Consider the following 16,284-nt stretch of genomic DNA (forward strand, 5'->3'; position numbering starts at 1 on the left):
AGGAGCACCTCACAGTTGACCTTTGGCAGTGCCAGAACCATTTACCTACGCCAACAACTGTGGGCGATAAGCAATCCATTCCCAAATGGTTCATACCACTGCTGCTGCCGTCAGTTTGACGCGTTGATCGATGGGCTCGCAGATGGCTTCTAACAGACGAACTGGACAAAAAATACACCCTCCACACCCACACACACACACGCGGTTTTAGCCACGCAATTTGGGAAATCAACGACTACACGCGTACGATAAGCCAAAGCGTTCGGTGCTATCGTCAACAGTGGGAAAAAGGGAACCTTACTCTATAATCATACTATTTCCAACACCACCCTTATAAAAAACAGATCGGAAAAGGGTGACTCAAAACGCACGTGGTGCAACATGTCAAGCAGTATGGTAGGGCGAAAAGAATAAAAAAAAACAGAGCGGGAAAGTCTGCCCGATTTTCCACCCATCGTAAGTTCACACTTAATTACCGAAATGATTTCATTTGAACGGAAGCCAATTTTAGGCCATCGGTTTGGTGCGGCCGGTAGGTGTGTTTGGTCAGGTCAGGCAGGGGAGCGAGGATGGAGTGGGGTTTGTTTGTGCCTACCTTCTTTATGGTGGCTCATTCACTTTTGATGCTTTCGTGACTATCGTAGCCAAACGAAAAAGCCAACGAAAATGTGCATGTTGCATGCAACCGAACTTGCGGCGCGGGGTTTTCACGTGCCACGTGTTTTTGTTTCAGCTTTTACGAAACAGGCCAGCGCTCTGGGACGATGGAAAATCATTCCACCCTCTCCTCAATGTGTGTGGTTTCCTGCTTCCCTACTCGAAGGCTTCCGAACGGAAGCAAAAGCGTTGCCAAAAATAGGGGCAAAGGGATAGTATGTTTGCCGAGCGTGCGCGAAGTGGGTGGAATGTTTAAAATTGGAAAATCGATTTTGTTTTCGGAGCACTACGGACGATGGGTCTCTGTCCAGTGCAGGGGATTGAATTTTTCTCGCATTAAAACTGTCTGCCGGGCTGGACGTAGAGATGAAGCTGTTGACTAGGCGTGGAGATGAAGTTTTTGCATGAATTTTCCAGCGGTTGATGAAGTTTGGCTAGTGGCAATTGGAGGCGAAAGGAGTGTTTTACCATGGTGGAAGATAGCAAGGTGCAGCACCGTTTCGTTGATGATACTGCCGTGGTGCTTGTCGGTTGTGTTATCCTGTTTGCATACTGCCTGGGGCTTTGCATTTTGACAAGAGAAACTTTTTGTAAGCGTGCATTTTTACTATCTTTGGGAATTAAAATAAACCACACTCACTAACCGATCTACCAATTAACGATAGTTAGACGGCTTTTAGCAATGATCCACAAAGGACATCCGATCTCGGGATATGTCATTTTTTTTTGTGTTGGTTCATTTGAATTTGTAAGTAGGTTTTTTTGTTGTCTTTCAAATTCCTGAATGCTTTCGTTTGCGATAATTTATCTGGCTCTTGAACAACAGGACAAAAATATTCATTTCAATTTGCAAAGTGACCACACAGACATTCATCAAACATGTGTTTAGATTGTAGGTAAATAGAAAACCCCAACTCAATGCTTTCATCAGGGCAAAAATGGACGAAGCAGCACAAACAAAACCAAGCTTTGGCTAACAAATAGAGTACAATGGTGGGATGGTTAAAAATATAACAACGGAAACACTGAGCACATGAATAGCGTTTGCCATGTGTAATGATGAATGGTACATTTTAATACGGCACGACCGAAACGAGAATGGGGGAAAAAACGGGAACAAAAGTAACCATAAAACTCACTTTGCTTTGAGGTTGGAGAGGCTTGGTAGTAAGTGGCTCGCATGGTGGCTCGAGTGGGACGAGGACTGGCACAGCCCAGGCCGGTAAATCACTGCCGGTGACAGTGGGTGGCACTGGTTGCTGGCAAGGTTTGCAAGGCTTCGCAATGTCGAAACGATGGCGCCAGCGCCGGGTGCCGGGGTTTATACCGTATGACGGGACACTAAATGCCAGGTACATGCGTGCTGGTGGTCCGTTTTGTCCTGTGATCCCCGGTACTGCCCTCCATGTATGTTTTGTGCTGACCAGTTGGCGAACGAAAGGTGATTTAAGGCGATGTAACATGACAGTGAAGGGGTCACAGCCCAACAACTTACACGCATGATTGGAAGTGGGAGGGTTGGGGTGGGTGTAAAAACATGTTTATGATCTCTTGGTGCTGATTATGGTTCAAGCGCACAAAGGTCACCGTCGAGGAAAGTTCGTTAATAGTTTATGTATGTGTGTAACGCATAGAAGAGGAAGCATAGAAAGGTTAGTGTTTGTAACCTAAGAAACCACAGCTTCTTCGCTACTCACATTGGACGCCTATAAATTGTAGGAAGGATAATCGATTCAATTAGTGCAATAATTGAAGGGCAGATTTAGCAGTTCAACGCATTGAAAGTAGGTAACACACAGTGCAAATAATGATTAAACTAATTTTCGAAGAAATGATAGCTTTTGCCAAAAATTAAGCTTTGTTCTGCAATCGGTTCAATCAAGCTGACCGGTCTCTGCACCTTAATATGTGTATCGGTTACAGCGGTAGTAACCACCGACGCAACGATCGCATGCGTAACGTAAGCAAAGCGTTTGGGGGTGAAATCTGCGAAATGAACTAGCGCAAAGGAAAGCCCAATCGATTGTGTCCTGCCGCCCCGGTCCACGTGGAGTGAACGTGTAGTGGTAGTGTATCATTATACGCTCGACCCTTGTATCCTCCCACAGGTTCGTTGATACATTTCGGGGGAAAACCCGGGGAACAGTTCATCAGAAAGCACAGCGGCCCGTCCTACACACGTAACACGTTACCATCCATGTCGGTAGCAATCGCACACAAAGGAACTCTGAAGCTGTACTGGCCAAAAATACAGGCGTAATGATGGTATCAGATTTTCCTTCGGTCATCTATCTTTCGTCACCGCGGTAGACAACCTCTGTGCCGTGTGATACGTGTGTGAGCAGCAGGACGAATGCTATCCCTTGCTGTCGTGGGTTGCGCAGGTGTTTTGCGTAGGGGAGATGTTTTCGCTTTCTCCAACCGTCTCCCAGGTGGATAATATGGTTAACGCTTCGTGAAGTGGTATTGCTGTCCTTAGGAGTAGTGTCGTTTGGTTTGGTTTTGTTTTTTTTTCTTTTCGGTCACCTTTCGATAAAACCAACTTGACCGACGGTAGATTTGGTTTGTCGTGTGTCATGTACTGCATTGTACGGTGGAGGAGGGACATGTCCGTCTTCGTCTACTGTGCTGTAACGCACATAAATCTTCATCTTGCATAGTGGCGAGAGTGACTGATGAGCTTGAAGGGGCATGGGTTGGGGAAAACATTCATTAAAAATGTAGCAAACCCCGACAAGATGTAAATAAGACAAATACGTCGTGGGAAGTTAATAGGAAATCTGGGAACCCATTGAAACATGTAGAAACCCCATTGAAACATGTAATGAATTATACTGTACATCCTTAAAATTGTACAAGTGTTAATTTAATGAGTCCCATTCTGAGCTTTTTTGTTCCAGTTCAATGCAATGCTCCTGTTTCCGTACGTATCACACACAGCTTTGATGTGTCTGCTACCGCTCCAGTCACTGAGCTCTGCAGTGATCCAATTAGGGGGAAATGTTTCCAATTCCCTTCGCATGCATTATCGGAGATGATGAATCGAAGGTGTCCACGAAGGCAGATGCCACGCAGTGGAAGTAGTATGGCTAGGTAACAAGACCAGCAGACCCGCAGCAGCTTTTCATTTCGCTTTCTGCTTTCTACGATCTCCAGCTGACCGTAGTCCGTAACGGTGCTGGTCGAAAGGATGGATTCAAATTTTCCGTCCAAGTCCCCGGGTCCAGCATGATCTCACCCAATTACTTCCTTAAGATGGAGAGCTTTTTTTTTTGGTTGTGCCCAACGTTCCCTCTTTGCGTTTAACATTTTGCTTACTAAGAACTCACCGAGCTGTTGGGAGCTTGCTTGCTGTTGCTACACGGTGACCTTTTCCCCCTTTTTTCTTTGCGAAAAAGCCAACATGCGTATGTCTTCTGTTTGGTTGCGACGATTTCTAGTAAAAAAAAAAAAAAGGTGACGATGGTAACGGATGGCGTGCGACAGCTGGGGCGAGACGGCCGATGCAAGGGATCGACACTCAGTTGCTTGGAGATTATCACCCAGCTGGAATTCGGTCCGGTTGCGGAGGGAGACCAGTGCTTTCGGTAGTCGTTACCTTCGTCTAGTGGACTGGTGTAAAGAGTACATTTTGCGACTGTTTTTTTATGTTGAGTCCTTTTTGTAACATTGTTGTTATTCGCTGGCGTCAGGCGGATGAAAAGGATGTTTATCTAACGGTTGGGAAGGAGAACGGCGTCAGGTGTATGTTTTTGCATCGTTCACTGCTCCATGAAGAGAAAGAAATCGTGTTGTGCTGACTGTATCGTTCTTTAAATTGATATTTCAGCGCTGAAATGGTGAATTGAGTTTTGCAAAGCAAAAAACAGTAAATAATTGATAACAGTAAATAATAACAGTTTAAATAATTTAATTATTTCAATTCAACTTGAATTATTATAATCTTTTTCTAAATCTTATATTTGCTTGCAAGGCATAACAAGGCTTTTGCAGGTATTTAACATTAAAAGCTCTGGCGGAGGCCTTTAAAGTAACTTTGATGCTCTTCTCAAAATATTTCCACGTCGGTACTTTAACATGCTTGAGAGCAAAGTTTATTTTTTCCCCGCTCATCCAGTATGCTTTGAAGTCTGGAGCTTTTCACGCACACAAAAAAAGTTTTATTTTTATCCCCGAGCTCGCGAATTCACGACTCTTGGCTCGGGTGGCGTTACACTACCGCCGCTTTCCTTAATCGTTGTCTCGAGCTTGCGGCATAATTTATGCATACCTTTGCCCCAATAAAGTCCCAGATTGGGACAAGAAACTGTGTGGCTTGTAACATACCATCATGAGTTTTCCTCTCGGCCGACGACGGCAGCAGGGTGGAGGCACGCGGTCCAGGCGCTGGAATTTGGTTCCACCAGCTAGCACTCAATAAAATAGAAATTAAAAGACACGGTCGTCGTATTCATCATGCTCTCTCTCTGCCCCAGCCGGATGGGAAGGAAGCAGGGAGTGTTGTTGTGCCATCGGGAAATTGTTTCGAAACATTCCGTGCTTAATCCCGGGCAAGGTACGTACAGTTTGTTCTTCTTCTTGGAACGCTTTGAGTTTTTCGATGCTGCTGTACATCCTTGTAGTAAATCGTCCGCCCGTCTCACGTAATGAATGAAAATTTGATTAGCTGTCTAATAAAACCGACATATGTTACGAGTTAGTAGCAAGGGAGAAGCGTTACACGGTTTCCGGTGGCAGTGCTGTGCTACTGCATTTTGATATAGTGAGCCACATCCATCCGTAGAAGCATAAATGATGCGTAGAGTGTGTGTGGTTTAGGAAGGTGTGAAGCTGTGAAGAAATAAAATTGTTACTGAGTCTGATGTTATTTTTTTTGGACCCAGTTTGGGTCGGAAAAAGTATACGGATGTACCAAAACCAGGTGGGACCGTGTGGAGAGGAAAATAAAATTAAACAGCTTTTTGCTTTGCGAATGCAAAAGGTTGCAGGTGTGCAAATAAATAGCGACAGTAAGATGGCATTTAATTACCGGAATGACTTCATTTTTGCACTTAGTGGGGCGCGAAAAGCTAACCGTGAAAAAAGTATAACGACATGAAATAAGGAAAGCGAAGGTTCATAATGAGGGGCAGAGATGCGCTATCGCTTACATTAAATAGATAATTTCAAGCATGAGATGAATTTCTATTAAAGGTAAATTTCATCTGAAATGAATAATAGTGATATTTTGCCAAGAGAAATAGGCTATTTTTAAACCGACATTTCTCAAATTATTCTTCAATATGAGAATTTTATTTATTCCCAATCGAAACTGTATCATCTACCAGTACAAATAGGTAAACAAATGGTACATCAAGCCTCACTTAGTTTAATTATTTAATTATTTTTATATTTGCATGTTTGTGTTTGTGCTGCCTATGGTTTCTAGGTTATGGGTTCAGCTATTTACGTTCGTAGGTCTAGGTTAGGGTGTGCACTTTATGTAGAAGGTTAATCCATGCTTTCATATGTTTCCTCACCACTTATCGGATTGCTTTGTTAGCCTCTCTCGATTGAATCATTCGTTTATTATTACCGTCAATTTTATTGTTACTGTTTTTTGATTGATTTCGCCGTGCACGTACCGATTGCCGCTTTGCACTACATGTCAGAGCTTGGTTGTAATACCATCCAAACAGCAGTGGATATGTCGCATCATGCTCACTGTTAACCAGGGACCGATCAATTGATTCGTTTTCCTTCTTTCTTTCTCTCTGTGTGGTGGCGTCCGGTGTTCTTTTTTTCTTTCTCTCTTTTCTCTTTCTCTCTTTTTTTTTACAGATCTCTAAATATGTTCTATGCTATGCGTCTTGATGTAGCTAAATGTTTAAACCGCATAGCGTGGAAGTGTCGCGCACGTGTTGCCACATGCGCGAGGTTATGTTTGGAGCATCAGTGTTGCTAACCCATCGGCGCAGCCGTCGTTCATCCGTGTGCATCGTGGTGTTTGTGCTTGCTCTCGGTGGTTTGAGTGGGCAGGGGAAAAACTCGAACAACATATGTGTATGCCGCCTGAATGTTCAATATCGATGTACGCCACTCAGTGTGCAAATGTATGTGTGTGTGTGGATGTATATGTGTATGTTTAATGTTGTGACGGTGTATGTTACAGCCTTATCGCTTCGTGTTTGTGCACCAGTCTGGCGGATGTCTACGGTGGCCAAATTTTAGCCGCTGGTAGTTCGTTGCCCTCCCCACCGCTGCGTACCGTGCTGGCAACTCTGCTGTACGCACGCAATTTTGTCCAGCACTCCAGCGGGCAACGACATTACGGTGCGGGTGTGGGCGTACCGATCGCGCGCCAGTGCAGTCAGACTGAGTGTGATCGTGCCGCATTCGGCCGCTTCGATGGACACGAAGAAAACGAGTTTTGTTTACAAATTTGGTTAGCGATTTTTGACGTACGGTCGGGCTTGAAGGCAAAGAAGGTTCAGTGTGTATTTGTGCGCTGTGCTCGACCAGCCTAGCATCGGTGTTATTTATATACCGCTTCATATGCCCACCCACCTCTTCACCACCGATCGCGTTGACGTATCCGACGCTCGACGCTCGTGATCTGACAGTTTGTTGGGATTGTCAGCGCGATCGCGCCGTGTTTTGATCGTCGATGGGTGCGTGAAGGGAAATAAATGGTGGATGCTCGAAGTAAGAAGCAATTATACAATAAATTAAGTGTTCGTTATTTTATTTTTTCCCTTAATACACTTAGCGTACGATCATTGTGTTAGTGTAAAAATGTAAAAAAAAATCGATCTACGGTTTTGATAGTTCGTTTGACGCACGATTCAGATTGTGTGAAGCAAGCGGGAGTGTGTTTTTTGTTGGTCTTTGTGATAATTTCGCCCGTGTAACAAAGCGCTCACATGGAACAGTTCTATTTCCGGGCACGTGCAAAAGTGCATTAGCTAGTGTGGTGCATCGTCTCAAGTGGTTCGCGCGTGTATATTTTTGTGTGTGTATGTGCGTGTGTGTGCCAGCGTCGTGTACTCGTTGTGGATGAGCGGTGGAATCGCGCTCGATCAAGCAGGATGCCGGCAAGGTCCGAGCATCGGCAGGGTAGAAATGTGCGCCATTTACCTTATCCTACTCATATCCTTGCGATGACGCACGACAATCATCTGTAAATATCGTCACATCGTAACTACCGCGCCACCTGCATTCAATCATCCATCCTGGTGGTAGCAGCCCGGTGGACGGGTGGGGTACCATTTTGCTTGCTGTCTAGCTTAGAACTAAAACCCTCCTCCTTCCCGGAAAAGGTTTCGGTGCTTAGTCGGTCCGTCTTGCCTTCGACTTTTCACCGGTTGGGCCTATAACACAATCGTATCCATGCGCTCATTACGGTGCTATCGCAGCAAAGTAAACAAAAAAAAACAAAATCAACAAACACTCTCACAAAACCATTTTAACAAAGTATCATATCATAAAGCGCGGACTTAGCGACGTACTTGCATGCAGTGAGGCTCGGTTTCTTTACAATCCGTTGTAAGGCAACGATCCACCGGTGGGGGGAAATCCCTACCGCCAACACGAGCAGCACAGGACGCGACCAACGAACGTTTTCGCGCGAAAACGCGGAAAGACGCCCACATTGCATTGACGCGCCCTCTAGCGCCCTCAGCACCATCACCATCATCATCCTGTGAGTGTAACGCGCGCGCGTGACGTGGCCATTTTTGCCCATCTAATACTCCGCCATTTGTGACGTACGGCCTTCCCTCCGACTGCAACTGTTTGGGAAAATGCTTAAACATAAGAGGAATGCAAAACCGGTACGTTGAAATCCCTCTCTTGCTTGCTCACTCCCGGTGCTGCTCCCCCCCCGTGTTGTAGTGCTAACGTTGTAGTGTGTAGTGCGTTGTCTCGCTGTGTAGCCCTATCGCCCGCTTCCTCTTTTACTTCACACCCCCAATACACCCCCATTCTTCTAGCACGGTTTCGTTTATAATTCCCACCAAGCACCAAGTCACTTCAACAAATCCCCATCCGCACACATATGCAGCGGAGAAAGGGAAATGTAGTATGGTTCCAACGGGCAAACCAACATCCGCAGATTTTCCGCAGAACTCTTCAGTGGGTTGCTCTGCACCCGCTAATATATGGCTCTGCTGGTGTTGATGCATTGCCGTAATGATTTCCTCTCGAATACTCACATTTTTTTACTATTTTTTCATAGCACTCGTGCACTCGTTTCTGCATTCTATTACAACTATGAAAAGGGTTTAATTATCCATACACTTGCCTCATAAAACGCTGTGTGTTTCCCCCATCCGTGTTAGGCGTATAAAATAATTCGCAGAAAATTTACCTTTCACTACTCACAATCAAGTAATCACTCTGGAGTAATATGAAGTAATGGGTCCGGGGCGAAGTAAAATGAAGTCCATTTCAGCTCATCAGTGCAGTGCACCACCAGGCGTCTCCATGTGGGTCTGACATTGAACCCGCACAGCTCAAAATCCCGGTCCAATTTGGCACAGCAGTGTTTATTTTGCTTTCCAAACACGTGTGCGAATGTGATATAGTGGCAATGTTTATTCGTTCGTTGAGATTCTGAATAGATGTGATGCAATTTATTTCATACCATGACGGGTTGTGTTTATGCGTACCAATATTTTTCCATTTCATTTATGGTAAACAACCATTCAACTAGTTGGGTGTTTATAATGGATTGGGAATAAATCACTCGACTTGTGTAAGGTACGACCGCAGAATCCGATATAGGTCTATAGACAAGGTAAATAGGCCTTTCTTGAACGCGGTAAACTGCTTCCGCAAAGTGTGCGATTTGCGAGAAGAAGAGAAATGAGAGCGACAAAACGAGAGAGTGTGAGAGATAGAAAGAGAGAGAGTGGAGGAAAGGTCAGTAGCAAAAAGGAAGTCGAACAATACGGAAGCAAATAAAACTAATTTTTTATGCGATCTTATCAAAAGTGCATGTAAAAAAGGTTTTGCCAAAAGATTTACTTTCCGAATCGTAGCGCTACTCAACAATAAAAAATTAGTTTGTTACCACAATACTAAAAGTGATCGTGAATCTCTACCTGCATCGAGTGCTTGTTCTGCCAGACGATGGAACGCAAAACGGAGCACGACGAAGAGGCTGGACCGTCACGGGAATCGAAGCCGACGACGCAGCGTATTCCCGAAAGTAAGAACGAGACCGGCGACGTTGTGGATGCCGTATTGGCCGTTGCAGCGAGAGTGGAGATGATCGAGAAAGGAGAATCGGCGCAGCAGACGCACACCACTAAGCAGACACGTGGTGCGCAGCAATTGAAGCTAAACGGTGAGAAAAGAAGTAAAACGAAATCGAGCAAGGAGAAAAGCATCAATGCGCTTGTAGCCAAATACGACGCAGAGATGCGAGAGAAAGATAACGAGATTGAGAATTTGCGTTTGAAGGTTTCCAAATTGAAACGCAATCAACGTCGTCCCGTTGATAACCCTTGCGTGACAAGTCGTAGTGCAACACAGGAGATGGATGAGGATGAGCGCAGCACGGCGAGTGAGGATTTATCTAGCGGTGATCGTGAGCTTGTTGAAAGTGATGTGGAAACGGAGGTTGAAGAAAAACCCCTTACGCGTCGTCAAGAGTCGGCACGTAAACGTTTATCGATGCCATTACCCCCGTTTAGTGGTGCCCCCGAGGATTGGCCGGCGTTTATCAGCTGTTTCGAGGACACGACAAAAGCATGTGGCTTTTCTAACCTCGAAAACTTACAACGATTGAGACAAAGCCTAAGTGGAGATGCATTGGAAGCGGTAAATGGAACGTTGATGCTCGCGGATGCTGTTCCGGACATGATAAAGGAGCTGCGAAATTTATTTGGGAAACCTCGTCGTATCCTGAAGGCGCTGTTACGCAAGGTTCGAGCTGTACCTGCTCCGGATGCTGATCGACTGGAGACGTTTATAAATTTCGGACTCGCAGTAAAACAATTGGTCGGACACATCGTGGGTGCGAAGCTGACGGAGCATTTAAGCAATCCTTTGCTCGTCGAAGAGCTGGAGGAGAAGCTCCCTCCAGGTTACCAGTTGGATTGGGTAAGATATAAACGGCATAGGCGTGGAAAATCTCTACAAGTGTTTTCAAGCTACCTGACTGCCCTTACGGAGGATATCACGGAAGTGAAGGATTTCGGAAGCTACAAGACCAACAGAGGAAATTTCCGTTCCGGGACCCGTGCAAACCTAAATCATCATGTGATCGAAAACAGGGACGTCAAAAAGTGCTACGTTTGCAACAGCATTTCGCACAAGGTGAGAGAATGTAACGAATTTAAGAATCTTTCAGTACTAAGCCGGCTGGACTACGTAAGGAAAAATTCGTTATGCGAGAACTGTCTGAACAATCACGGAAGAGCTGTGTGTCGGTTTAGGCGTGCATGCGGGTTTGAGGGATGCAACGATCACCACCATCCTTTGCTGCATCAGACGTCTACCCTAGTGGAAGCTGCGTGCAACGCACATCGTGGAAAATATCCTTCCACGGTTTTTCGAACGATGCCAGTTACGTTATCGGCGGGTGATCGTACTTATGATACGGTGGCCTTTCTGGACGAAGGGGCTTCGGGAACATTTGTTGAGGATGAAGTTGCTGTTGCGCTTGGCATTCAAGGCGTAAATGAGCCGCTAGTGGTGAGCTGGAGTGCAGACGTCGAACGACGGGAAGATAAGTCAAGGAAAATCGATGTCGTTTTATCCACAAGAGGATCATCAGAGAGCTTTCTACTAAAGGGAGCACGAACCGTGGAAAAGCTTGTGCTTCCTTCTCAAAGAGAGTCCTATCGTTATCTACAGCAGCAATACCCACACCTGAAAGGTGTGCCAATTGAAGAGGCGGCAAATGAGCCCGTGAGGATACTGCTAGGACTGGACAACCTGCATTTATTTGCCCCGATGGAGTCGAAAATTGGCAAGCCAGGAGAGCCAATCGCCGTGAAAAGCAAGATCGGTTGGTCAATTTATGGCCCGAAGAGTACGGTAAGCAATATACCAAATGAACGCATTAATTACCATACTATCGTTCCAGTTACCAACGAAGAGCTGTATGACGTTTTAAGAATGCAATACACTCTAGAAAATTCTGACGTTCTTGGAGCCAAGCTGCCAGTAGCTAAAGAAGATCGCAGAGCGAACGATATCTTGCAAGCGACCACGGTGCGTATAGGTGACAGATTTGAGACGGGACTCCTTTGGAAATCAGATGAACGAAAGTTTCCTGACAGTTTCCAAATGGCAAAAGGGCGTTTAGATGGTTTGAAACGAAAAATGGCGAAGGACAAGGAACTGGAAGAAGCCATACATAAGATGATAGAAGAGTATGAATTAAAGAATTATGCTCATAAGGTGACTAAAAAAGAGTTAGATGAAACGGACCCTGCTTCAGTATGGTATCTCCCACTTAATGTGGTAAAAAACCCAAACAAACCAAGAAAACTCAGATTAGTTTGGGATGCAGCTGCAACCGTTAGAGGTGTGTCTTTGAACACGGAATTGCTAAAGGGCCCTGATATGCTTTGCTCGCTGCCATCGGTTATATGTCCCTTCAGAGAAGGTCCAATTGGATTTGGTGGAGATATCAAAGAGATGTACCACCAAATTGCGATTAGAAAGGAAGATAAACAAGCTCAAAGATTCTTGTTCCCTGACCCAGAAAATGAGAAACCAATAACATACGTTATGGATGTTGCCACCTTCGGATCAACATGCTCGCCATGTTCGGCACAGTTTGTAAAAAATAAGAATGCCGACGAGTATAGTGAGACATATCCTGAAGCTTGCGATGCAATAAAGAACCGACACTACGTTGATGACTATTATGATAGTGCGGATTCAATAGAACAAGCAGTACGATTGGCAAAGCAAGTAACATATGTACACTCAAAAGGTGGTTTCCATATACGAAATTGGGTCAGTAATGGAAAAGGATTTAGCGAGGAAATGGGAGAACAAAATCCTGCGCTATCAATCCAATTTAAAGAGAAATGTTCAGAGCGTATTACGAAAGTTGATCGAGTTCTGGGCATAATGTGGAATGTAAAGGATGACACATTTCAATTCGCACCACCTTCTAAAGCTTATGAAAATGATCACCCTTCGAAGAGAATAGTTGTCAGTTGCGTGATGTCGCTGTTTGATCCAATGGGATACCTAACACCATTCACAGTGTTAGGAAAAATGCTCGTTCAAGAGTTATGGAGAACTGGATGCGATTGGGATGAACCCATCGACTATTCGACGCTAAAAAATTGGGAAAATTGGAGACAATTGATGCCAAAAATCGAAGCGATTAAAATCCCGCGAGCATATTTTGGTGGGTTTTCTACAAAACAGATCAAAGAGCTTCAATTGCATGTGTTTGTGGATGCTAGTCAATCTGCATATGGGTGTGTAGCGTACTTCAGAGCCGTGTTCTTTGATAGCATCCAGTGTGCTTTGGTGATGAGCAAATCAAAGGTAGCACCTATCAAAGAACGTACGATTCCACAGTTAGAGCTATGCGCAGCAGTTCTAGGCGCAAGGTTAGTGAACACAGTAAAGAAAATGCATAGATTGGCAATTACGAAGCAATTTCTCTGGTGCGATTCTCGTACCGTATTATCGTGGATACGATCCGACCAACATCGATACAAACCCTTTGTTGCTTTCCGGATTGGTGAAATCTTGGAAACGTCGAGTGTGATGGATTGGCGCTGGACTCCTTCGAATGAAAATGTAGCAGATAAACTGACGAAACGTTGTAAAGAATGGTGTTTCGATCCGGAAGCAGTATGGCTCAAAGGACCTGCATTTTTATACAAAAATGAATTAGAATGGCCAAATCAACCAAGTATTGGCGCAAACACTGAAGAAGGATTACGCGCAATTCACCTGTACCATGAGGTAGATCTCCAGAAACCCCTCATTGATGTGACACGTATCTCAAAATGGACTATACTAATTCGCACTATGGCATGTGTGATTAGATTTATATCCAATTGTAAACGTAGACGAGATGGGAAAGAGCTAGAAACATTAAAAGCGACCAAACTACAGCGGAAGAAAATAATCACGGCAAATTGGAAAAAATTAAACGTTCCTTTAACTAAAGAAGAGCATTATAAAGCAGAGTGTATTCTCTTAAAAATGGCTCAGGCGGAATGTTTCGGAGATGAACTAAAGGTATTGAGACATAACATGAATTTGTCAGCAGAAGAGTGGATTCCTCTTGAGAAGTCGAGCATGTTATATCGCCTAACACCATTGATCGACGGCGATGGAATTATTCGCATGGAAGGGCGCACCATTAATGAAGAAGTACTTCCTTTTGATTTAAGATTTCCAATCATTCTGCACAGGCACCACTCCATCACCGGAAAAATCATTCAGTGGTACCATGAAAAGCATGGACATGCTTTTCGAGAGGCAGTGAAAAACGATCTTAAGCAACGTTACTTCATTATAAATATGAATGCAGCAGTGAGAAAAACCGTAAGCGGTTGCGTTTGGTGTAAAGTCAAGCGAAGTCGGCCGGCAGTTCCCAGAATGGCACCATTACCTCCTGAAAGGATCAGCAACACGCAACGCCCATTCAGCAGTGTCGGAATCGATTATTTCGGCCCAATCGAGGTGACGGTAGGTCGCAGTCGTCAAAAAAGGTGGATTGTCCTCTTCACATGTCTTGTAGTACGTGCGGTGCACTTAGAAGTAGCCTACGATTTGAGTGCATCGTCATGTTTAATGGCTATTAGAAGATTTATCTGCCGTCGAGGCCCTCCTTCAGAATTTATTTCAGACAATGGGACGAATTTGAAGGCAGCCAGTAAGGAACTAGTGGAACGGATGCAGGCGGTCGACGAAGAATGCGCCAACGAGCTGACTAACGCGCGAACTTCTTGGCGATTCATTCCACCCGGTACACCGCATATGGGCGGCTCATGGGAGAGAATGGTGCGGACTGTTAAAGCTGCTTTAGAGGTTCTACAAGAAGGAAAGCGATTGACAGATGAAGTCCTTCTTACGTCGATCACGGAAGCTGAAGACCTGGTAAACTCGCGACCTTTAACGTATGTGGCGGATGAATCGTCGGACGCGCTAAGTCCGAACAATTTTTTAAGGGGAGTATCTCCAAATGAACCACATTTGGTCTCAGCAAGCCCTAATAATGCAGAAGCGCTTCGCGATAAGTATAAGCTATCACAATTATACGTGGAACAGTTGTGGCAGAGGTGGATATATGAATATTTGCCAGGCATAAATAATAGATCGAAATGGTTCGCCGAGTCCAACCCTTTAAAGAAAGGAGATATAGTGTTCATAGCAGAAGGAAAAAACAGAAAACAATGGATACGAGGAGTTATAGAGGAGGTTATACTTTCTAAAGATGATAGGTGCCGTCAAGCATTAGTAAGAACTGCAAGTGGAATATTTAAAAGAGGGACGTGTAATTTAGCGGTCGTTGATATAAAGTAACACTGGCCTGTGATACCAGACCAGGATTACGGGTGGGGGTGTAAGGTACGACCGCAGAATCCGATATAGGTCTATAGACAAGGTAAATAGGCCTTTCTTGAACGCGGTAAACTGCTTCCGCAAAGTGTGCGATTTGCGAGAAGAAGAGAAATGAGAGCGACAAAACGAGAGAGTGTGAGAGATAGAAAGAGAGAGAGTGGAGGAAAGGTCAGTAGCAAAAAGGAAGTCGAACAATACGGAAGCAAATAAAACTAATTTTTTATGCGATCTTATCAAAAGTGCATGTAAAAAAGGTTTTGCCAAAAGATTTACTTTCCGAATCGTAGCGCTACTCAACAACTTGAATATGGCCTTTTTCTTAGTGAAACTTTATGTTTCAAATCATGCACAAAATCATTGGAGGATTAGTGATGTGCCAAATATTTCTAATTTGCTACAATTAATTGCAGAGTAAGCAGATTTTTCATAGTAACAAAACGTTAAATATAACGTTAGTTTCAAAATGAAAACATGAGTTAAGTTAATAAATTGTACTTAAAAATTCAATATAATTCACAAAAATACATTACAATAGAATATCAATTGTAATGTTGATATTATTTTTATTTCACACTCTCAAACCGCAACCACCGGATCATTATTGCCATTTTAGGGAGAGCGAAATCAATCGATATAATATCCCGTTCGGAACGACACGGTGGTAGCCCCGTGGGAATGCTAGTTACATTATTCAAGCGTGTTTTCTTCCCCACCTGCCCCGCGGGCAGCGGGAAAATATTGCACAAAAAATGTCGGCTTTCCTCTTTGTCTTACGGTTTAATGAATTATTCACGACGCAAGTAACCGTACCGCCACCCGCGGTGGGATAGGTCCGAGAAGCTTAAAGACAAACACAGGCCTATAGCTTTACCCCGCACAAAGAGTCCCATCTACAACAGCTCCACTTCGTGATGGTTCTTGGAAAAGTCACTTCGCTTCAAGTGTCGATATGGGCCGACCGGTCACGGCACGATCCTTTCCCGGGACCTGTTGCGCTGGACTGTTTTGCAACAGCGGCCGTTTGAATGGCTTTGTTTTCTCGATCGATTCCGACGTTTGTTTGTGAGCCGATTGTTCCACTTTTGAAAGTGA

At 44.5% G+C, this 16,284-nt stretch overlaps 1 protein-coding gene across 10 annotated transcripts in view; it reads left to right on the plus strand.

The window, feature by feature from the left end:
• The window catches only part of LOC120952469 (transient receptor potential cation channel trpm), a 71,200-nt gene that overhangs the window by 9,912 nt on the left and 45,004 nt on the right, over nucleotides 1-16,284 (plus strand). For 5 of the 10 annotated variants that reach the window (XM_040371817.2, XM_040371818.2, XM_040371819.2 and 2 more), the window contains exon 3: nucleotides 7,406-7,760. The exons of 3 other annotated variants lie outside the window; for them this stretch is intronic. In XM_040371817.2, coding sequence (XP_040227751.2) covers nucleotides 7,725-7,760 — 36 coding nt within the window. In that variant the 5' untranslated portion in view covers nucleotides 7,406-7,724. Of the gene's footprint in view, nucleotides 1-7,405; nucleotides 8,469-16,284 lie in introns of all 10 variants that reach the window. 2 more of the 10 variants (XM_049605924.1, XM_049605926.1) reach the window with 1 other exon arrangement.

This window comes from Anopheles coluzzii, chromosome 2 (assembly GCF_943734685.1).
Source record: "Anopheles coluzzii chromosome 2, AcolN3, whole genome shotgun sequence".
NCBI classification, from domain to species: Eukaryota; Metazoa; Arthropoda; class Insecta; order Diptera; family Culicidae; genus Anopheles; species Anopheles coluzzii.